Source organism: Hesperophylax consimilis, chromosome 26, assembly GCF_061612785.1.
Source record: "Hesperophylax consimilis isolate HC1 chromosome 26, BYU_Hcon_1.0, whole genome shotgun sequence".
NCBI classification, from domain to species: domain Eukaryota; kingdom Metazoa; phylum Arthropoda; class Insecta; order Trichoptera; family Limnephilidae; genus Hesperophylax; species Hesperophylax consimilis.
Genome location: NC_142861.1, coordinates 17,768,109 through 17,792,429, shown reverse-complemented (window position 1 = coordinate 17,792,429; position 24,321 = coordinate 17,768,109). Strand labels below are relative to the sequence as shown.

General features: G+C 34.8%; 1 protein-coding gene and 1 non-coding gene across 2 annotated transcripts in view; both read right to left on the bottom strand.

The window, feature by feature from the left end:
* Positions 1 to 17,638, bottom strand: part of LOC149411231 (O-acyltransferase like protein-like) — a 77,220-nt gene extending 59,582 nt beyond the window's left edge. The window contains exon 1 of the mRNA XM_089647105.1: positions 16,904 to 17,638. Coding sequence (XP_089503231.1) covers positions 16,904 to 17,267 — 364 coding nt within the window. The 5' untranslated portion in view covers positions 17,268 to 17,638. The remainder of the gene's footprint in view (positions 1 to 16,903) is intronic.
* Positions 17,639 to 21,971: 4,333 nt separating this feature from the next.
* On the bottom strand, positions 21,972 to 22,053 carry TRNAS-UGA (transfer RNA serine (anticodon UGA)). Its single transcript has one exon. It is a non-coding gene; the product is annotated as a tRNA-Ser (tRNA).
* Between the last annotated feature and the right edge of the window lie 2,268 nt (positions 22,054 to 24,321).

Genomic DNA, 24,321 nt, shown 5'->3' with positions numbered 1-24,321 from the left:
CGATTCTGAATGGTTGTCTTTCACCGGGCGATGCTGATAGTGCGTATATATCCACTCTGGAACGTGCCTTCGTAGATTGCCAAATATATATTTTATTTATCTAGACTCTAGATCTTGAAGCCATCTCAATTTTCCTTACTTCTGTCAAAAATGCAAAAAAAAATTTAAATAATCAAAAATTCACAGGGTGTCCGGAGTGAAAGTGTAGTAACTTCGGGAGGTGATTCTACATGATGGTAGAAATAAAAATGATTTATGGCTTTTTTTTAATTTCAACTTTTAGATGTACTTTTCAGCTACAAACGAAAAATTGCACCGGCGTGTGCGTACTGCATTATTATTGCTTTTGGATAATTTGAAATCGAACGGCCGATCCTAGAACTAACACCCGCTACCCCCCCCCCCAAATGTTTGTAAAATGCGAATATATTATCACGATGTCGGAACACGTGTTCATGAAAAATCCGAATATTTTCGCATTTCGTCATGATATGTAAATTCATTCGTTAAGGCCTGTAATCCCGTTGCCCGTTTTTAATCCCGTTTTTCGCCAAATGCGAAAAACCACCATTCTGAATCGAAACGTTGCTTCAAATGGCTTCCGCCGTGTTTGGTGACCATATCTGAAGAGCCAGGCATCCCAACCTTACTCTTACCCAGCTCATTCCCTTCCCTCACCTTTCAGCCTCATAACATACCCCTAATGGTGACGCCGGCAGTTGAGAATCTTGGGCGGTAATCATTTAAAAAAGGTATGGCGTAATCTCGTGTTATTCGTAACGAATAAATGTGCATGATTTATGCGTGGAAAATCTGCGCCGGAAAAATCGTGACTGACAAAGCGTGAATCCATCGTTAACTGACGTTTATATTTTTATCATTATTATTGTACCGAACATTTAACTGCTCCGTAACCTCCAGTTAACCGCAGAAGTCACACGCCAGCCCGTCAAGTTTACAATGGAAGTCAATAAATCGACGCGGGCATCGGAGAGGTTGATGGATTGACAGTTAGTTGGTAGGTTTATAAACTATTTGTGCACTTATTACTTACACATTGTGCAATCGTTTAATGATCAATGTGTATTATTTTGGCTTTTATGATTATAAGAAAGAAAAACAGATTTTTTTATTATAGAGTTGGTAGATACGACATGGATAAGGATAAAATATGGGATGTGCAAGGTGCTTTTATGAGTGGAAGGGGGTGCATGGACCAGATCTTCTCATTGCGTATGCTCACTGAGAAGTTTCTGGCAAAAAACCAGAAACTTTTCTGTGCCTTTGTAGATCTACAAAAAGCATACGACCTAGCCGACAAGAAAAAGCTATGGAAGGTGTTGTCCAAGTATGGAGTGAATGCAAAGCTGACTCAGGCAATTTCGTCTCTATATGAGGGAAGCGTTGCATGTGTTAGGGTGAACGGTGGTTTTACGGGGTGGTTTGATATCACAAAAGTTATTCAATGTATACATGGATAATTGTATGCAATAATTGAAAGACGTGGGATTGAGCGCAAATTTGAGTAATCTGAAAGTATGTTGCCTGTTGTATGCTGATGATGCGGTGCTGATTGCTAATAGTATGGATGATCTGCAATCTCTCGTCTCTAGGATGAACGAAGTATGCGTGAAGAATGAGTTAATGATGAATGTAAGTAAGTCTAAAGTAATGGTGTTTGAAAGAGAAAGTACGAAAACAGTGTGCAATATAGCTGTGAATGAGGAATACTTGGAACAGGTGGATGAATTTGTGTATTTAGGAAGCATGTTTACGAGAGATGGGAAGGCTAACATATATATTGAAAGAAGAGTAAATGCAGGTAACTCCATTAATGGAGGACTGAACGCAGTTGGCGCTAACAAAAAATTGTCCAAAGAATCGAAGTTAGCAGTCCACAATGGAGTGCTGGTACCTACCCTGATGTATGGAAGTGAGGCATGGAACTGGCAAAGAAAGGATGAAAGTAGATTGAATGCTGTTGAAATGAGATCCCTGAGGCGTATGTGTGGTAAAACCATGTATGATCGTGTGAGGAAGGTGGATATCCGCAAAGAGTGCAAGGCTGATGTAAGCGTAATGAGTAAGATCAAGAAAGGGACGCTTAGATGGTTTGGGCATGTAGAGCGAATGAGCGAAGAAAGGAGTGTAAGGAGAATATACGATGCAAACGAAGTCGGGGACGCCCGAGGAAGACATGGCACGATCAAGTGAATCAGATACTTGAGTCGGGCCATGTCAAGAGTCAGAACAATAGAAGAGTATGTATGAGACTATGTATGAATGTGAATTAGGCAAGGAGTGTGTGCCAAGACCGAGTTGTTTGGCGGTCCGTCCTCTCTGCCTACCCCTGCGGGGAAACGGCGTGATGGTTAGTTAGTTAGTTAGTTAGTTAGATACGACGCTCCTGTACAGAATTTTGGGGTAGTGATATACAGCACAGTGATATCGATAACTTTACAACATCGGATCGATAGGAGTAATTACCTTCTATTTGTTTTTATTATTTTATTTTCCGATTTTATGTCCGGGTTAAATCTTCCCCATAGGAAAAACTAAACCCTTCCACACACTTTTCCACAAATGATCATCTAGTCAATCAATACTATGCAAGTGCATTAAATAAGCAAAATAAATACAAAACAATACAAGAACAACACGTCAACTCACCAGAGATCAAATGGGAAAATAACTCACCGATTCCAGATATTTTCATATCAGAGGGTTCGGCTCGGTAGAACTCCTAACAGAGCCTATAAATCCTACTGATCCCTCAACATAAATATTTAAAAAATCTTTTGTTATTATTTTTATTATTGTTGTTATTATTTTTAGACTGATTACATTGTGATAAGATGATATAGAAAATTTATTATAAATATGATAGAAAAAAAAGAGTTTTTATTGTTTCTTAAGCATAAAGTTCCTAAAGAAGAAGACAGTTGATATTTTTGTTATTTGTTTTTGGGGTGTTATGCCGTGTTACGCTAACTCCAACTTTAGCCAACGTTTCGGACAGCATTGCAGTGTCCATCATCAGGGCAGATGTGTTATTGCAACAGCAACACGGCATAACACCCCAAAAACAAATAACAAAAATACTTTTGGCCGTGAAAATCTTAAATCATATTTGACAGTTGATATTGTTTACATTGAGAGATCTACTTATATGTTTTTGTAAAATCCAAGAGAAATAAAAATAGAGAAAAAGCTCAACAAATTACATTTAATTTACATAACTAAAACTAAAAATCATTAGTGACAACATAAAAATTAATAAAATTAACTGAATCTGAAAAATAAAAACAATTTAAAAAACATGCGCCCCTGAAGCGTATGGTTATCTTTTTAGGGTTAAAAAGCGTGCACCTCTGAAGCGTACGGTTATCATTTTAGGGTTAAAATCTGAAAGAATCGTTTTTTATGACAGCATGAAACTTAAATGCACGATTTTTATTTATTAGTGTATAGCTAACCATGAAACAGTTTGCTATGAACTATGAAATGTTCCGTGCATAATATAGATTATGTCGCGTAGTTTTAATTTTTTTACATTTTGAAAGTGGGTTAAATATGTAGGAACCTTAAATTGTGTTTTAGTGAGAGGTTTCAGTGAGAAGTTAGTGAGAAGTCATCAAAAGCTATCTAAAAAAACATCTTTCGTATATGTGAAAGAAACGAATGAGTCAAATAACTGTAGTTTAAATTGTGTACCGGGCTTCGCCCGAGTTTTCTTCCCATGAAGCGTTTGAAAAATATGTAGCAAACAATATAATTATTTATATCATTCCTCCGTGATTTCAACGCTCTATAAGTTAACGATGGACATTACATTGAGAGTATAGACAATATAGACATCCAAATTGATTAATTTGTCCTAACCTGAAATAAGGATATCATTTTGACGTGCCAACACATTTTTTGCACCAGGAGGGTTCAAGAATGCGTTGAATACACTTCGATTTCAGTACGTTGACCGCCGAAGAGAGCACATTGTAATAGCCATACCCTGCGCAGAAAAGTAAAGCAAAGATTTGAAACGCAGTACATTGGGGTAATTTTTTTACGCAGGATCTAAATGTCCGTTTTTAAACGAACCATCTACAAAACGTGTTGCGTGGCTAAAAATGCTTGAGGTAGGTAATTTATAAACATGCCCTTTTAAGTAAACTTTTTTTTAATCGATTTAGGTTAAATAGTTAAATTTTTGTGCGCGTTATTGTAAAAGCACTAGTTATTTAATTGATTCGTAATTTTATTTTCAAGGACTGAATGGTGATATTTATTTATTTATTTTATTTATTTATTGATACATTACTCTACAGAACTTCACATTTCAATTTAGCAACGTTGGCCTCACTGGGTTGTTCACCCGTGCTGAGGCCCCCATTTTAAAATATACGAATTTATACATTTAAACAAAAAACAACGTTAAAATAAAGATAAATTTACACCAAAAATAAAGATTAGAAATCAAAATCCAATTCTCACACCAAAATAAAAACATTGAGTGATGAGGCCCATTCCCACCTCGGTGGCTTCGTCAACAACCAAAATTGTCGCATCTGGGGCTCGGAAAACCCAAAAGTTATTGTTGAAAAGCCTCTCTATCCTCAACGTGTGACTGTTTGTGTGCGGTTTATGGTCCGGCGGAGTCATTGGACCTTACTTTTTCGAAAATGAGGCTGGAGCAACAGTTACGGTAAATGGATTGCGCTATCGAGAGATGATTAATGATTTTTTATGGCCGGAATTGGAATGTATTGATTTGGACAACGTTTATTTTCAACAAGACGGCGCTACGTGCCATACAAGCAACGAAACCATTGATCTTTTACGATTGAATAATAATAACACCTCTTATTGGAAAACCCTATATATATACTATAGATATATAGTAACTAATTATAGCTACATGTATTTAATAATAATAAATCAATTTGTATTTGTCAAATTTCTTGTACCTACAATCTACATTACAAATCTTTTAAAATTGAATACGTAATACATATATAAGAAATTAAAAGAATATTTGGAAAAAACAGATCAACATGCATGATCAAATATTTCAGGCAGAGGTGAAGATAGCATCAGACTTATTAATTATAATTTAGATATCAAGATATCAATGTAAAACTGTACCTATTAATTCCCACCTATGTATTGTAAGTTCATCCCGTCATAAAACTCGTTTTTTAACTCATCGGGATTGCTCTAGCAAGAAATAATAAAATATAATAATTTTATATATTTCTACTTTTAGGTGATATTTCACCACCTCTGCGTAATTGGCGATTAGCGATACCTGTCGAGTAGCGCCCATTATCTGTTTCACCACTTACCCAGTGAGTAACGCTATCCGTCAATTTAATGTCTGCTTTTACAAGCATGTTATTAATTAAATTAATCCTCAATTAACTCAGAGGTGGTGAAGATGTCAGTACCTACTTTTTACTTGTTCGGCTTCATGAAATAAATTCATTTCAATAGTCTATTAACATCTCAAATTAAAATAGGTAATGCTGTCAATAAATGTCAACAAATAATGAACAATATAGCCACAGGTTGACACCAATCCTGAACAATGGAACAATGCTATGTGTTTGAGATGATAGAGCACAGAATTGATTATTTTGCAGATGAAGTTACCAATAATAAATTGTCACATTTATTTTCTAGTTCAACAAACCCACATATCGTAGATACACCCTACGCAAAATCCACATATGTAACTTCGAGTATGTGAAAACAAATAGTGGTCGAGGGGTAAGGTTCTCGCCTACTATCCGGAGGCTGCAGGTTCAAATTTCGGCATGCGCAAGTAAATATTATTTAATCAGTAAATTAATTCATTAAAAATTTTAATTGTCAAAGAATTTATACAAAAAATACCAAAATCAGTCATTTTAAATACATGTAGAGTTACGAAATTTTTTTTTAAATATTTATATTGCGGGATCAGTACAGTGGCGGACTAAGCCAGTCAGAGGCCCGAGGCGGCAAAGATGAATGAGCCCCCCCCCCCTAGTTTAATAAGTTGATGTAATTTAACAAGCTTTTTATTCAGTTCACATTTGTATGTATAAATGTTTGTTTATTTAGTTTAAATCTTGCAAGCGAAATTTAAATATTGATATGAACGAGGAAAATAAAATATGAATCGATCCGCAAAAAAAACACCCGATTTGCATGCACCAAGTCTTAAAATCCAGTCTCTATGGCCAGGGCCGTATTATGCGTAAGGCAGTATGGGCAACTGCCTAGGGGCCCCGCATCGGGTAGGGTGCCCCTAGGGTAAAGGTGCCCCGAGACGAGCGTTGCCTAGGGGCCCCGAAATGTTTAATCCGATACGGTATTGTTCAATAATGACTAGGCAGTGTAAGCCACTACCTCAGAACTTATTGTTTTCTTTTTCTTGTCATTTGTATGAGGTTTTTTATCCAGTTAAGAATTTTTCCTCATAAAACTCATTAATGTAACATAAAATCAGTCAAGTAAATACAACCATCAGATGGTGATAGTAATAAGACCAAATGAGCCGCAGTACTAGTCAGCTAGAAACATGAAAGGGTATTGCTATAAGCCCTAGCTAGTTAGAGGATTACGACAGAATCCATAAAATCAAAAAAAAAAAATCAGCCACAACCTATGGGCCACGCATCGGCTAGGGGCTCCTAGGGTAAAGGAGCCCCGGGCCCCGACTATGACACCACTTAAGGATTTTTTTATAAAGGGCCCCTTCTATTTTATATTATTATTATTATGAAAATTTTCCATAAATAAACGAAAATAAAATTCGCTGGTCCGCCATTTTTTCTTTTTTTTAGATATCAAAATTCCCCCTACATGGTGTCATAGACACTGGATTTTCAAATGGTTTAAGAAATGTTTGAAAATTCAGTCACTATGGCCAGGGCCGTATTATGCGTAAGGAAGTATAGGCAACTGCCTCGGGGCCCAACATCGGGTAGGGGCCCTCGGGTAAAGGAACCCCGACATGTTTAATCCGGCCCTGGCAGGGCCGTATTGTCCATTAGGCAGTGTAATCCACTGCCTTGGGGCCACGCATCCGATGGTAGCTAAAGTTAAATGGTGCGTGCAAATCGGATGTAGGTATAGTTTGTTTAACATGTTGTCAACCAGATTGAAAAACGTGTTAAAAAAGTTTCGAGAAAAACGCATTCAAAGTTTTGCTGTTATTCATGTTTATTCAATATTCATTTATCATTTATTATGTTATTCAACATACAAACTGTTTCAAACGGTTTCACATAAATGATCTATCTCCGTCATTTTTTTAAATTTCTTTAAAACATTTTGTGAGAGCATTCTTAACAAGTGCATCTTTCAAAAAATTAAATAAAAAAGACAACATTTTTTACAGTGTCCTGGTGCCTTGCTTAGGATTTGATCAAGGGAACATGGAGGCATTTGGGGGCCCCCCAGGACCGGGGGCCCGGGGCGGACCGCCCCCCCCCCCCCCCGCCCTTCCCTTAGTACGCCACGGGATCAGTAGGATTTATAGGCCCTGTTGGGAGTTCTATCGAGCCGAACCCTCTGATATGAAAATGTCTGGAGTCGGTGAATTATTTTCCCATTTGATCTCTGGTGAGTTGACGTGTTGTTCTTGTATTATTTTGTATTTATTATGCTTATATAATGCACTTGCATAATGTGAATTGACTAGATGATCATTTGTGGAAAAGTGTGTGGAAGGTTTTAGTTTTTCCTATGGGGAAGATTTAACCCGGACATAAAGTCGGAAAAAAGAATGTAATAGGTATGTTTGTGGCACGTTTCACACTAGAATTATACTATAAGCATCATCATGGTGAAAGCCTTCATTTCGTATTAAAAAATTGCTTTAGACGTGTTGTGGGACCAGATCTGAATAGCCAGGTACTTCCCCATTTCCTCCCCCTCCCCACTACCTGCTGCCTATTATACTCACTGGTTCCAGATAGCTGGGAGCAGTTGGGACTCTTGTACGGTAATTACATAAAAAAGTTAAATCTGTCAAGCAAAGCTATTTGCGGTAACGATTGACCTTTTTCACTTTACCAAGAACTTGGCCGGTTTGGGACCATTGTGCGGTTATTACATAAAATTACCAACACTGAACATTACAATGAACATTCCTTAGTAAAACCAAATACCCTATAATATTAATTGTAGGGTATTTGGTAAAACGCAGAAGCTATTGGAATTTATGCAGATTACGAAATTTGTTTACAGAGGACGCTAATAAAAATATATTAGCGATGGACAAAATATGTAATCGAAACATATATTTCAAAATGATTTCGAAAGCACAGGAAGAAAATACTACGATACCTACAGAATTTTAATTATAAAACAACGAGACAAGATATTTAGTGTTAAGAAGATACAGTATTTTTTGTCGCAGTGTTGCATTTTTTAAAACAAAATATTTCGATGGAAATGTAGATAAGGCCTCGTAGTAATATATTTAATAATAATTTATAGTAATAATTCAAATATGGTTTGAGGGGAGCGCGCTAGTATTAAAAAAACTATAACAAGCGAAAATGGTGAAAATTTTTAATAACACGAAATAGAGCAAAAATTCCTCGACAAATGCTTTAGTTGCATTTAAAGATAAATTGTGAATTTTTTCATGCATATAACACATTAAATAAGAGAAAAAACGTGTCTCGAAAAAAAAACTCGTGATTTTTGGGTGTACTAGAATGATAATATTACAAAAAACTGCATTATTGATATTTTTATACCCAAAAACGACTTTTTATATGAAGATTTTCAGGAAATCCGTACGGCCAAACTGAAATTTCCTGAAAATCTTCATAAAAAAAAATAAAATTTTTGGACTAAACAACATTAATAATGTCGAATTTTTGCACGTGTGTGTGCATGAGTGAAACAAAAAGTTGACAAAATGCATTGTCATCAACAGAGAGTCTATTTGCCGAGTTTCAGCTCGTTCGGATGTCGGGAAATGGGTTAATCTCTACTTCCAAGATTCCTTTTCATTCATTAAACCGAGAAAACAATATTAAAATTCAAATAAACTTATTTAAAAAAAAAATTATTACTTTTACTAGAAGCAACCGTTTTTTCTCTTACAATAATTATTTGTTCGAGATTATTCAACCGTCCTTTTCTTAATCTGAACCGTTACCCTCAAGTCAAGCCTTGCATTTTTTCCGAAACTCCACATATTTAACAAAGTCACACAAGGTTTTACCACAAATACGCCTCACGGATCTCATTTCTACAGCATTCAGTCTACTGTTCTTCAACATGTTTTTACGTTTTTAAAATATAACTTCTACCAAATATATTCATGTGATCCAGCACGTATAGCAAACAAACATGGTGTAAAAGTACAATCGATGGCCTGATGCACTTTATAAGAATACTTCAGGTTACGTATAAGATCAAAAGGAACAAAATTAATGTGAATGTCCGCTTTTTATCCATTTTAGATGAAATAAGTGATGTTAATTTCCAATGAAACATCTATATGTTCAGCATCCGTGTTTTATATAGTGCTTACCTTCTTATTTCACGAAATGCGCGTAACTTCTACCGTTTAGCCGGAATTTGCAATTATTATAGCATTTTAAACCGATTCAATTTTGAAAGTGAACCTAGAGCAAAGATTCTCAATGCAGTCGAAGATTTTATACCTGACTCAAGTGTCAAGTGGTGTCGGGATTTACGGGACCTTTTCAACCGAGGATGTCTGCCTGGAGGACAGATAAGCCATATTTTGTTTAAAGTTTTTGTTTTTGTTTTTATTTTCTGTTTTTGTTTATGTATTTTGTTACAGATGACACACATAAACTTCACTTTGACTTTGGTTCAAGATTTTGGATAGCCTGCGATAAGCGAGCCCTAAGGGTCTGAGACAGAGGTGTGAAATCGTCGGATCACGACAATAGAAAGAATTTTAATTTTTTTTTGCTGGATTTTATTTAGGTATTGGAGCCAGGAAGGAGTCTGAAAGGGTCGAGAGGATGCACTAGGTGGCATGAAAGGCTGGGAGGTGACTGGAGAGACTAAGGTAGACTAGGATGAGGTGATTTTGTACAGCGGTGCTGCCAAGGTCTGTTATCTATGTGAGGATGTTGTGTCGGCGCTCTTTATTGGCAGCAGACACATGTCAGCGCTATATTGGCGGCAGACACATGCCTGAACGGATGACGAACCTCGTGCTGGCACAGTTGGTCTAAATAACAAATGTAGATCCTAGGAAATAAATTTTACAGCGCCCTTGAGGTGATTTTTCACAAAAACGGCGCTCTACAAATTATCCAATTATTATTATTATTATTACAAAGTAAGTAATACTGATAAACGCTTTTCAAAACATTTTTTTTTAAAGAAAGACAAACATTCTCGGGTTACGAATAACCTGACAATATTTGAAAATCTCCTACTACCACGTAAGTAAAAGTAAAGTAAGTTGAAAATGTTGCTTGTGTTGTGATGGAGGACTTAGCCAGCTGAGGAATTGAACACACTACGCCTGGGTGGGACCCAAACGCGATGACTGCACTTAAGCGATGCACTACGTCGTGTAATATTTTAAATTGAGTCGCTATCAATAACAACCCTTACGTAGATGGCGATAAGGTTAAAATTCCCGCTTAATACCATCCGCCTGTTTTGATTTGTGCAAGAAAAAAACATGGCCAAAGGGTGCCTTTTATTTTATTTTGTCAATGTTCAGGGATAAATGTTTAATTTTTTTTCGATCATTTTATTGATGACTTAATTTGCCACATTATACAATAAAATTATAACCGAAAATGGGTTCTTATGTAGGAGATTTTGAACTTTTATAGCAGTTTTCATAGGCCTTATACATTATTTTTTTTCTGGGCTTATAAAAAGACTTATCTCAAAAATACGCAATTTTTTCAAAGGCCAAGATGTATTCTACTCGCAGTATTTAATTAAAGCATCTGAAAAATTTCTAGGCGACCAAATTTTAAAACCAAAAACACATGATTTTGCATTACTACGTAGTGCATCGCTTTAACAAATGTGTGGGGTAGGCCATCGATATTATTAATGTGAATGTTGCGGATATTAACATAAAGACAATGATGACAATTGATGAAATCAAAGACTTTGGACATCGGAAAAGATTTTTTTTTATCTAGAATCTAAATAGTCGGCGATTACGGCAATCCTGAAGATTCTATAAAACACAAAGGGAATTGTATTCGTTGCGACAGCATACACACTAGTATTATCTGACAAAAATTTAAATATAATCTCTATTCTCTAAATAGTATAAAATAAAATCGCTGTTCGTGTCTGTCTGTTTGTGCACTTACTTCTTCTAAACTACGCAGTGGATTTTGATAGGGACTATCATTTATAAAATTTATCCGGAAGGTTTATCTATAAAATACAGGGTTTTCCAATAAGAGGTATCATTTTGAATAGCCCGCTATTTCGGTAGATGTTACTTTTGAAACTGTCATTTTTTGATATTTGACAAGTAAAAACTACGCCATTAATAAAAATGGAACGATACACGCTTCAACAACGCATTAAAATTATTAAAATTCACTTGAGTGAATCAAATGCAAATCATCTTGAGTGATGAGGCCCATTTCCACCTCGGTGGCTTCGTCAACAAGCAAAATTGTCGCATCTGGGGCTCGGAAAACCCAAGAGTTATTGTTGAAAAGCTTCTCTATCCTCAACGTGTGACTGTTTGGTGCGGTTTATGGTCAGGCGGAGTCATTGGACCTTACTTTTTCGAAAATGAGGCTGATGCAACAGTTACGGTGAATGGATTGCGCTATCGAGAGATGATTAATGTTTTTTTATGGCCGGAATTGGATGGTATTGATCTGGACAAAGATATTAGAAGAACGAGATATGCTATGTTGGCCGCCGGACCGTAGCCGGAGTACTACCTAATTAGGGTACTTTGAACGGTATCGGGACGTGTACGCACAGAAATCTGTTCTATGTATTAGTGCGGATACCTTAGCGCAAGCGAAGGTGTGCAGTAGTATTGGTGAACAAAACCGGCGACACTCAGCAAAACAATTCCACTCAGTACGAACTGCGCATAGCACATCTCGTTCTTCTAATATCTTTGGATCTGGACAACGTTTACTTTCAACAAGACGGCGCTACGTGCCACACAAGCAACGAAACCATTGATCTTTTACGATTGAATATCAAAATAACCCCTCTTATTTAAAACCCTGTACATGCATATTATATTAATTTATAGAAAGTAGAGAAAAGTCGATGTTTTGTAATCAAGTCGTAAAATATTTTTTCCGGCGCTTACATTCCTAACGTTGGCTAAACCTTATGAGATACATCAAAAGAATGTATTACGGAATTGTATATCTTTAAAAGGCCTACAGAAAAGTCCTCAACGGTATATGTCGATCGTCTAAGGATAACCCCCAGCAAGGCCGGGTACACGTCAGTTAGTTATTTATAAAATAAGACAGTCACATTGTGGCACTGATTTTTGTCAACCTAACAAATTAATTGAAAATTACAAAATTAGTCTGGTGCGTGATTTTATCTTATATACATATAATTAAAAATGTTAATGTTCGTTTGTTCAAAATCTTAAAATTCCGAAAGTTCTTCGCCAAATGCTTCGAAATCTAGACACATAGGCCAGTGCAATTAGCCATTCGCGATCGAAGTAATTCCGGTAGTCCCAATTTTTTTATATGTTATATAAACTGATCCCCTGATGTAAAATCTGAGTTTCCGACCTTGGCGCACCTGTGCTCGCGCCGCCATTTTGAAAAAACTGGCCGAAATCGGTCCAAAATCTAGTTTTTCCCAAATATCTCATTTCCAATGCAAATTTCGGCTAAAATATTTTAACAAGTATAATAGAACATAAAATAACCTACAACTTTTGTAAAAACAAATTTCTTCTATCTCTAATAGGTACCGAGGTAGAAAGTCGTAAAGGTGCGTATATTTTTGAAAAAACAAGTTTTTTGCGCGACTAGGTTTGGTTTTTTATAAATACCTCGTTTCCAGTGGAATTTTGTGAAAAATTTATTGATAATAATTTTGTAGAAAATAAAATTTCGTTAAAGAAATAGGTATATAATTTATATTTTTTAACTATTACGTATCGAAACTCTAATCCACCAAAACCAGGCCAAAAATTGAAACAGAGGTTAGGTGTTTTAAACTTGGCATTCCTTGATTTTATTATTCTTTAACAATTATTGTTCTATAAAACATATACGTTGACAACACTCGTCATGCCTGTGTCAGACCTAGCTATAAATATAGTAGATAGACTATTTCAGCATATCGGTCGCCATACATTCCCAATGGGAACACCACTAAAATAGGCCAAGCCACTACATTTGTGCTCGCAGCTTGGCTTGGCCAGTTTTTTCAAAATGGCGGCGCGAGCACAGGTGCGCCAAGGTCGGAAACTCAGATTTTACATCAGGGGATCAGTTTATATAACATATAAAAAAATTGGGATTACCGGAATTACTTCGATCGCGACCCCCTTTTTGGCGCTAATTGCACTGGCCTAACAACGTAGCATTTGAATACGTTTGTGTGTTTTTAAATACCTATATTATATAGACGTCACCTGTGATAGGTGAAAACAAGTTTTTTTAAACAGCGCCATCTTTTGGACGTAAAAGTAACCAGCGCTATTGTTTCTCTATCTGCACAGACTGACTCTGCCATAGCAACGCGTGGCGGGGTACAGCTAGTTTAAAATAAATAAACTTTTGCTTTGTCTAGTTTACAATATTTTATTTACACTGCAAGCCTACTCATATGTAAAGCATTTAAGCATTAAAATGAATCATCAACATTAAAAAGTGTTTTTTTCAACTTTGAGGATTTAAAAAAAAATCACAAGTTGCGCCACAATACGAAGTATGTCAAAAAAATACAAATAAATAGTAGTATATCTGTGTGTAAGGATATAATGGTCAACCTTATGATTCCAGAGATAACCTCATTTTTAATGTCAGTGTCATACAATTTTTTTCTTAAAAAAATGATAACTCCTTCATTTGTACACGTAATTGCTTCATACGAAATGTTATAGCATAGTAATGATCAGCAGAATCCATTTCTAGCCAAAAAAAAAATACCCTTGAAAATTCAAGTCTCTATGTCTATGAAAGGCGATTTTCCGCCCACTGTGCGACGTTCTGTTTCTAACACTCTTTTCGACTAACACACTAAGCACATGCCAATATTATGGTACTAGAAATTTTTGTATGTAATTATGTATATGTAATACCCGTAAATTGTTAAAAATTACTTGTTTACAATACAATCTATTAGTATAATGAAGAAAACTATAATAATTGATCTCTCAATCAAGCAAACTGCACGTGTATAAACTAACCTCATTGTAAATTGTTCATTTCTCTACATCAAAATAAATAAATAACTTTATTTATTGAATTAATGGAAATGCAGATCAAAATACTAAATTTATATGTCTGGTTAAGTAAAAAAAGAAGCAAATTAACTTATTTTAATTGCGTGAGACACCGATAGTTCCTTCCCTCTATAAATAAACAATTCTGAAAACTCTGGTCTGACAACTAGTTACTCTGTTTTTATGGTTTTCAGGATGTCGGAAAAGCAACACAAGTGATATAAAATAAATTTTCAGGATGTCGGACAATTCAACACAAGTGATATAAAATAAATAAATGCGATCGAAGAAAACTAACTTATTAACCTAACCTACGTAACCTAGTTAACCTAATTTTTCTTTCATCACCTTTTAAAGGTGGGTTGAGTTGTCATTTTCATTAGTTATCCGGTCTTCCAGAAGAACAGAGTCCAGTTTTTGATCTACAAATTACCTACACTACTTTCGTCAGAACAAAGTTAATATAATTCCATACATTAAAGTCGATACAATACAAAAACACCTATTTATCACCTCTGAACACAATTGTCAATTCTGTATTAATCTGTACTTTATTTATCAATTCTATCGATTATTTTCTAATCATCCAACTAAATTATAAACTTATAAACTACCCTTCCCATTTTTTCTACCTTACAACTCCTGTGGTGATCTGTCTTTTTATTACTACTATCTGGCTGTTATTTACTTTACCGGTTGTGTTTTATATTAAGTGCTAAATTATAATATGAACTAAACTTGTCAATTTGACTGGGCTAAAACAGGATCCGTTCCTAGTTGGCTAGTCAAAGTTTCCGCATGTTTTATTGTATGATTTTTATGTGAAATAAATTTATTATTATTATTAATTAAATTAAATGAAAATGAGCAACTTTGTTTACACCACTATTTTATGTAAATAAAATCTGTTTAGGAATAGGAACTAGTCCTTTTTATAATAAACAAAAGTTCAGGCTTGTTTTTAAAATGTATTATTTTGTTACTCTACTTAGTTAGACTCTTTTACAGATGTGCTATAATTTACCTACATCACTCATTTTTAACGTCGCTACGCCAGGCGGTTCGTTTAAAAACGAACATTCAGATCCTGCGCATAGAAGTACCACAATGGACTGCGCTGCAAGCCTTTGTCTTACTTTAGCGTACTTTTCTGAGCAGGGTCCAGTTATTTCAAAGTACACTCTTCGGTAGGCAATGTAGGTACAACAGAAGTCGTGGTTAATTCAAAGCATTCCCGAACCCTCCTGGTGCCAAAAATATGGTCACGTGGTTTGCCTCCAGCTCATCGAAATGATACCCAGATTTCACGTTAGGGCAAGTCTATCAATTGGATGGATGGAACCATTTAAAAAATATATTTTTTTAAATGTAAGTATATAATAACGTTAAAATTTGTTACAGTCTTTTGTATGTAAGTATATGAAGAGTGTCCGGTGTGGATTTGTTTTTTATACAAATCTACAGTAATTGTTTTAGTCCGAGATTGATGAAATTTTGCCCGCTCGACGGCCCCATCCACTTTATTTTTATTTCTATTCTTTATTATAGTTAAAGAAAATTTAAATATTTGTGCGCACACTTCGGGAGGTGATTCTACATGATGGACGGTAGAAGTAAAACAATGAATAACTTTTGTCGAAATTCCAATGTTTATTTTCCCATTCAAACAATTATTTTTTACCTTAAAAGTACCTTAAACCATTAGAATTTCAAAAAAGTTATTTTTATTTTTTACTTCTAAAATCATGTAGAATCAATTCATCCCCCGAAATAAGCACACTTTACCCCGGACACCCTGTAAAAGCTATATAATATTATCACACTTAGCAATCATAATTTTACACAATATAACAATACTGCCGCAGTAACTACAGTCTCTTCCTTAAGACTCTTTAGGAAGACACTGTGTTTTTATTTACCACGGTAGAATAGTACATAAAATCTGATTTACGTTTAACAACCTCTTTACGTTTTTTCTTAAATTTACTTATTCAATTCTCAAAGAAGAGTATTCCAGTTTGGCTTTTTTTTGCTCAAATTAAAAAACAAATATTTGGAGATTGATGAAATTTGCACACTCGACCTGCAAAACAAAGAGAAGGTCATAAAACCACCCACACCCCTTGACCCCACCCCTTGGCAGAATTTCGGTACATTTAATGAAATTTTGCGCACTTGACATCAATAGCAAAATTACTGTCTACATCTGATTTCGAAAACTATGTGTAAAACTAGGGCAACGCCCGGGACTTCAGTTATTATTTATTTAATTTGAATCTATTTGGAAAACCTGCGAATATACAAACGTTTTTAGGAAAGAATACAACCGAACGAGGTAAGAGGATATTTATAATGTTGTTATGTGTGTGTGTGGCCAAATTCAACCTTCTGAATCAAAACTCTTTACTGTATAACTTATTCTATCCACAATTCGAAAAGAAGAGTATAATTACATTATTACATAATATTTAAATAGTTACTCACTATTTATTTGTCCAACTCCTAAACCCGTCTCCAAAATATCACCACCTTCGTTGTATAGCCCAATATTATCGGTATCACAAACATGCTCGTAAAGTTCATCACTCACAATAGAACAGCCATTATTTTTCAAACGCGAATTTTCATCCGATTTAAAATTCAAAATGTCAGTTTTATTTCGTGTAGAATTGGAATTGGGTGAAAACAATTTGAAAATCACTTCTGTATCTGATTCGTCCCGTACGAGGACATCAAAAATGCTTTTGATCGAACTTTGGCAGTTAATTTCCACATTTTTCTTATCAATACCAATAACACGTTTAATTACAAGGAAAATAACTAAATTGAATACAAATTTCAAATGCATTTTGACAAATATTAATTATTGTACAGGGAAAATCCTTCCAACACTTTAACAATCACTAATTCAAACACAGCATAATTGTTAATTTTGTGATCCAATTTGAAAATTTCAATGTTCCAATTATTTCCCACCGCTATTATTTGTATTGTATAACAAATGAGCGCCGATTATCAAGTGTTCCAATTTTTAAAACTTCAATTTATTTTTCCCGTCCATATTATTTGTATTCCAAAATTCAAATTTTAATCTTTCAACTTTCCGATAATTTCCCGCCGATATTTGTATTTTTCTCGAAAACAATTGAGCGCCGCCTATCGATCTGTCAGTCGCGCCAAATAAGTTCGAAATTCAAATCACGGTTGTCACCTTCTCACGACAGAGTTTCTCCTGACAATGGCGGTGCAAGGAGTCCGGCGATGTGGTAATAATCGACGTCGTGCATTACCACAGCATATTATTAATACTGTAATGGCTTCCATCCCAACCAATCATTGGCGACAAAAAAATCGTTCATCCTTGAATGAGTTTATTTTAATACTGTTGACATTTTTAGCTAAGCCTAATCTGGCTGCTTCCTGGTTATTTTTTACAAACATTATTAATTTATTAGGGTTCATAAGTAGTAAGTACCAAAATAATGTGTAAGTAGGTTTTTACTTAGTATTATTTATTTTTCCAGACCAACTTTTACTTCAATAATTTATGGTAGGAAATCATAGAATATTAAAAATATATAATATTCTCGAGGTCGTATCTTTTTGTCTTTGTTTCTTTTTCTCTTCGAAACTGCACAGTCACGCACATGTATATTTCGAAGACATAGGGTGAGACGTCTTTTTTTTACTACGTCACTCAATCTTCTCCTTATCTACATGGTTTCGAAAATATTGGATTTTTCTTATATTATAATATATCTTGTACACTTTCCCGCGTTAGGCCATTCGATAAAGTACTTCTAAATCTAACTGACGGCCTCCGTGGTCGAACGGTTAAGACATATATCAACTGGTTAAGAGTTAAGATCCTCCCCTATGAATTTAGAGGTCGTGGACTCGAAGCCTGGTGGCGAATTTACAAAGCGTATGCAATTTCGGTCATAACGATGACCGTAATAGAGTAGCTTCTTTCGTATGAGCAAAATCAGTTACAAAGTCTTTACTATTTCAGTCTTGGTGACGGACCTGCAATAGGTACCTACCTACTAGATTAGTTTTCGTCTGCAATTTTTACTGTGACTGAAACTGCGTAGGCTTTGTAAATTTATTGATTTTGCTCAAACTGAAGCTACTGTATTACCTTGAAGGAAGAATATATTTCCTCTGTAAGCATATAACAGTCGTCATCTGGACTGAAATGGTCAAGCTTTGTAAATGCGCAGCCCGGCACTATTTTTTGTGTTATTTTACATACAAATCAATCTAACACATTTTCTTATTTGCTGCAATTACGGCATGTTGAATCGTATGGGGTATATAAACACAACGATTCACATTAAAAACGTTGCTTTAAATGTTTTTAGTGACAAGATTCGAATAGCCGGAAATAACCCAACCTTCCTCTCCTCCGTCTCACTGCCCTCCCTACTCCCTTTAGCTTCACAACATACCACAATTGGGGATGCCATGGATTCTTATATTTTGAATTTACGCCTTGTAATAATTTCTTTGATATTAACTTTTTCGCCTTCATAACTACCACTATTACTATCCATAAAATTCCGTGGAAAAAAAACAGTACTCATCTCCGATGACATTAAAAATCTGGTTAAAACCTTCACGGAAAATAAAGTAGACAAAGGTCTTCTGCGAAGGTTAATAACTAAGTTTATTATGAGTGTTTTTTTTTAAGTAATTTATAAAACTTTAAGAAATTGGTAAAAAATATAGGTAGATTTTTAATAGCCTCTGATTCACAAGACTAATCCTAATCACTTATCACAATTTTTAAAATCAAACCCCAAAAAAGTACGTTTTCGATATTTCCGTACAGTGTGTATTTCTGTTCTATACGTTTATACTAGTATCTTCAAAATTATTTTACCTTACCTATCCATAATATACATTCTAAACTTTTACAAAATTATCTTACCTCACCTATCCATAATATACAGGGTGTATCGGCACTAACCCAACAAACTTTAACCAGCTATTCCTTAGCACATTTGGAGTAAAAAATGTTATGGGCACTTTGCTGTCCGGTAGCAATTTTTTTTCAATTAAAAACAAACGTGTTCAACAGCTGTTATTAGCAAGTATGTCGAAAAGCGTCTTCGCTCTTTCGCATACACTAAATAATAATAGTTAAAAATGAGACGAATGGTGCCGTGCATAGACATATGAATATTAGTAGACCTGCCCTAAGTGATTAAAAGCGTATTATCCCCACTCCCCATACCGGTTCCATTGGAGCCGGCTGTGCTCGCGTATGGCCTCAAGTGAAATTTGAAAACGTGACGTCATCATTCTTGTGCGAACTATGGTCGAGGCATCATCGGTTCATTTTACGAAATAACACGGCAAAATGTTGACTTGTACTATGAAAACTTGTAAAAATAGATGTGAAAAAGAGAATAAACCCAATTGTCGTATTACATTCCATATATAAGCATTATTTTACTTTATTTTAAGCATATTCACATCGTATAATATAGATCAGTTTTAGAAACATATACTATCACATCGAGAAACGTCTGGACGCGAAACACAAAGCTGGTTGGTTGCTGGGAAGTAAATTATGAACATTTATAAAAGTGTCCTAACTAAATACTTACACGAAATATTCGACTCTGAAAATACAACCGAATTTTTTTGCCGAATTTGGACTTCGCAAATTTGTTCATAACGTGGCGAGTAATTTGCGCTCCCATGTAAAAATGTCTATTCATTCAAAAGCAGGTTTTACTTTTAAGAAGTAAATGGTGATATTATAATGCGAGATGCCTATTTACTGTCAGATTGATTTATTGACGAATCACAGTTAGCCTTACTCCCTTCGTTCTTCAACAGTTGATTTTACCCCTCGCCATTATCTTCTCGTCTATTAATTCCTATGTCTGTGGTGCCGTGCCATTTCGTTGTGATTGTAAAAGCGCGCCAATATACGTACACACGTACATTATTCAACGGAACTCGAATAAGATATTGCCAGATGGGTTTTCAAACTTTGACAAAGGATAAAACAGTGGTGACATGTGGTGAAAATATTAATAATATTTTTTTTATTAAAAAAAACGTACAAATAAAAAAGTGCAAATAAGATTTTTTACTCCAAATATGCTAAGGAACAGTTGGTTAAAGTTTGTCGGGTACGTGCCGATACACCCTGTATATACTAAACTTTTACAAAATTATCTTACCTTACCTTTCCATAATATATATACTAAACTTTTAAAAAATTATCTTACCTTACCTATCCATAATACAATATACTAAACTTTTACAAGACAATTATTTTTTTTATTGCTGCCATCTTATGTAATGACAAAAAATTCTAACATGTACGAATGTCGTCTTGATGAAGAGGGCTTCAATTACATTTTTTCTGTTGCCCTATAAACAATTAATATACAAATTTTGTCCCTGACCTGATCAGTACGGGTATTTTGCCCCCTACAACATTGCATCTCTGTTATCCTCTGTCGACAAACGTGTATATAAAGTATATCTAGTTTAAAATTTGTAATCAATTTGTAATGGTAATTGTACATAGGTATTCGCTTTTCTTCTAGCATTTGATTTCAAGCATTTACTTTATCTGTTTGTGTATTTTACAAGTACAATGAATTATATCAACTTATTTATTAATTAATGCTTCAAATAATAAATAATCATTAATCCCAATCGTGAGGTTTCCAAAATAAAGGTAATTTTACCTCTGAACTAAAACAAATGACATCTTGTATTTTGTGTAACGCGTTTGGATAACATGTCATGGGGGCGGCCCTGAAACAAACAGCGCCTGGCGTGAGTAAAAAGTTTGACTCCGCTTGTCAAAACTAGCAAACACCTAGGTAGGTGATCACTGTAAACAATAATATTTGGATGGTTAGCGACGTTTTTTTATGAAAAATAGTATCAAGGGCGAATTGTCAGGACTGTTAGGTGTCGAGTATTATCAGCGCCTTGGCAGTTCGGCGCCCTGAGAGGACTGCTCCAATTGCGCCCGCGTAGGGTCAGCCCTGGTAATGTAGACAGGTTCTTGTAATTACTACTAAATTTTAACCTATTCTTTCAAACATTCCATAAATCACCTCAACTTGACACTGGCTAGGACATCACCTTGGTGTGAAAAGAGACGATTATTTTTTCTATTATTTAAAAATGCTCAATAAGATTTTCATGTCAGAATAATATCAAACACTATTTAGCGAAGTTTCAAACCTAATTTGTTTTCAGCGGTTCATAGATGTGACTGATAATAAAATTAATGAATTTGTTTTATTATTACGAAGTTATAAATGTTTTTGCATACAGTTATAACATGTTTCGATTAAAACATTATTTCTGTAAAAAAATAACAAATTATATACGTTATTAACCTTGTACACCATACCCGCCACTTCTTAGATAAAGGCGATCAAGAAAAAATGAAACATTAAAAATTACGGTTAGTTTTGATAAAACGTAAAGAAAAATTAATAAAAATAATACTTTGGTAAAGTTATATGGTATTTATATGAAAATAAAATTAAACCCGCAACAAAAAATTCGCTGAGGACAGGATTCGAACCTGCGCGGGTAGAACCCATTGGATTTCAAGTCCAACTCCTTAACCACTCGGACACCTCAGCTGACAAAGAGGATGCGAATATAAGTCATCACTATCTATACTGGCTTCAAAACCTGCATTTATCTTAGAATTCCTTAAAAATTTGCGTAATAATTTATTTTACTGTTTAAAATCAACTAGCGCAGACCCGTGCCAAATCACGGGATAGTCATGGAGGCGCATTTGCGTACTAAATCTGATCGAAACGTTTCCACCAGCATCACGCGAGTAGAAGTGCGCGAGCATCGGATTCGGAAATTTCGGTCGTTCGGCGTTAGAGCGTTAGAAGTGTTGGAGGTCAAATTGAACTAATTGGAAGTAAAAAAGTGAAACCAATTCTTCGCTTTTTGAAATCAATGGGGATCGTTTTATATTATAATTTTATAGAATAAAATAATTTTCTGTTACATATTTCATATTATAGATAGGTAGTATCGCGCTTATTCAAGACAACCATACAGAATTGAAACGTTGCTTGAAATGGCTCCAGCCGTGTTTAGTAACCAGATCTGAATATCCAGGTACTTCCCCACCTTCCTCCTCCCCATCTCATTCACCTCTTCACTACCTCCAGCCTCACAACATACCCCAAATTGGAGACGCCATAGTCTCACTGGATGCAGATGGGAGCAGTTGGAACTCTTTTGCAGTATTCACATACAAAAGTGCTTTATTGCTTGTCTTAATTCTCCAAACAAACACTATCAATTTTAAAAATTAAACTTAAATTCATTAAACGGAGTTTTCTAATAAAATTATGTAGTTACAGAAAGAGTCACAGTCGAAATTAGTGCTTTTAAGGCGATGCCATACGTAGTAATGCAAAATCATGTGTTTTTGGTTTGAAAATTTGGTCGCCTAGAAATGTTTCAGATGCTTTAATTAAATACTGCGAGTAGAATACATCTTGGCCTTTGAAATAATCGAGTATTTTTTACATAAGTCTTTTTATAAGCCCAGAAAAAAATAGTGTAAAGGCCTATGAAAACTGCTTTAAAGTTCAAAATCTCCTACTTACGAATCCATTTTCATTGTATAATGTGGCAAATTAAGTTATTTATAAAATGATGGAGAAAAAAATTAAATATTTATGCCTGAACATCCACAAAATAAAATAAAAGGCACTTTTTGGCCATGTTTTTTTCTTGCATAAATCAAAACGGGCGGATGGTGTTAAGCGGGAATTTAAACCTTATCACCATCTACGTAAGGGTTGTTATTGATAGCGGCTCAATTTAAAATATTACACGGCGTAGTGCATCGCCTTAATGTACCACTGAACAGATGATCCCTAGAAGTGTAATCATTACCGCTTAGAAAGAAAGCTAATGTCGCCAGTTTACACAAGACCTTTCGACTCCTAGGACCCAGAAAGGCCAATGACATAATATTGCTGTTCAATAAATTTCGATTAATATTTGATCAATTTTAGCAAAATTGAGGATATCTGAGCTAATAACACATTTATTTCTTCGGTCATATAATAGAATTAAGTAGATAAATAATCGAAAAAATATTTCGAATTTTTAATTCAATGAATTGATAATATTAAAAAAAACTTCAAGGGCGTTTTAGAAAACCAAAATCGATATAAAAGACTAAAATTACGCTAATAACTCCATTGTATTTTCTGTATGGAATAAAAATAGTTTAAAGCGCCCTTGAGGTGATTTTGCACAAAAAACGGCGCGATACAAATCATCCAAATATTATTATTATTATTCTCGGCGGCAGACCGTACTTTGCTACTTAAGGCGTGATACAGAATAAATTGAAACCGATAACAAAAAACGTAGAAAAAATATTATTGTAGAAATCTAATCTATTGGGAAAATAAAATGTATCTAAAAATACGTATAGGGGCGATTCTGGTTCTGCCTAAGGTTAAGGAATTGTCCTTTAAAACTATTGGACCTCAATGACAATGACCTCAAATTTAAAAGCATTTAAACGTAAACATTTACGATATTGAAAAGTCACAAAAATATCAATATTCACAACTAAATTCATACAAAATATTGTTGCTGGGTATTTTTCTTGGTAACCGAATATACTATACACAATGATATTTCAACACAACAATTTAAAAGTGATATAGTCATGAAAAGTTATGAAACAAAAACTAGGTTAAATACGTTACGTAGGTTCGGTTTATAGGTTAACTTTATCATCGCTTTCAAATGATATAACTCATTAATAATATAACTTTTTAAAGGTGTGTTGAATTGTCATTGTGTTGAGTTATCATGGAACCAGTTTTCTTATGTTTAAAAATTGTATTAAATGTTAT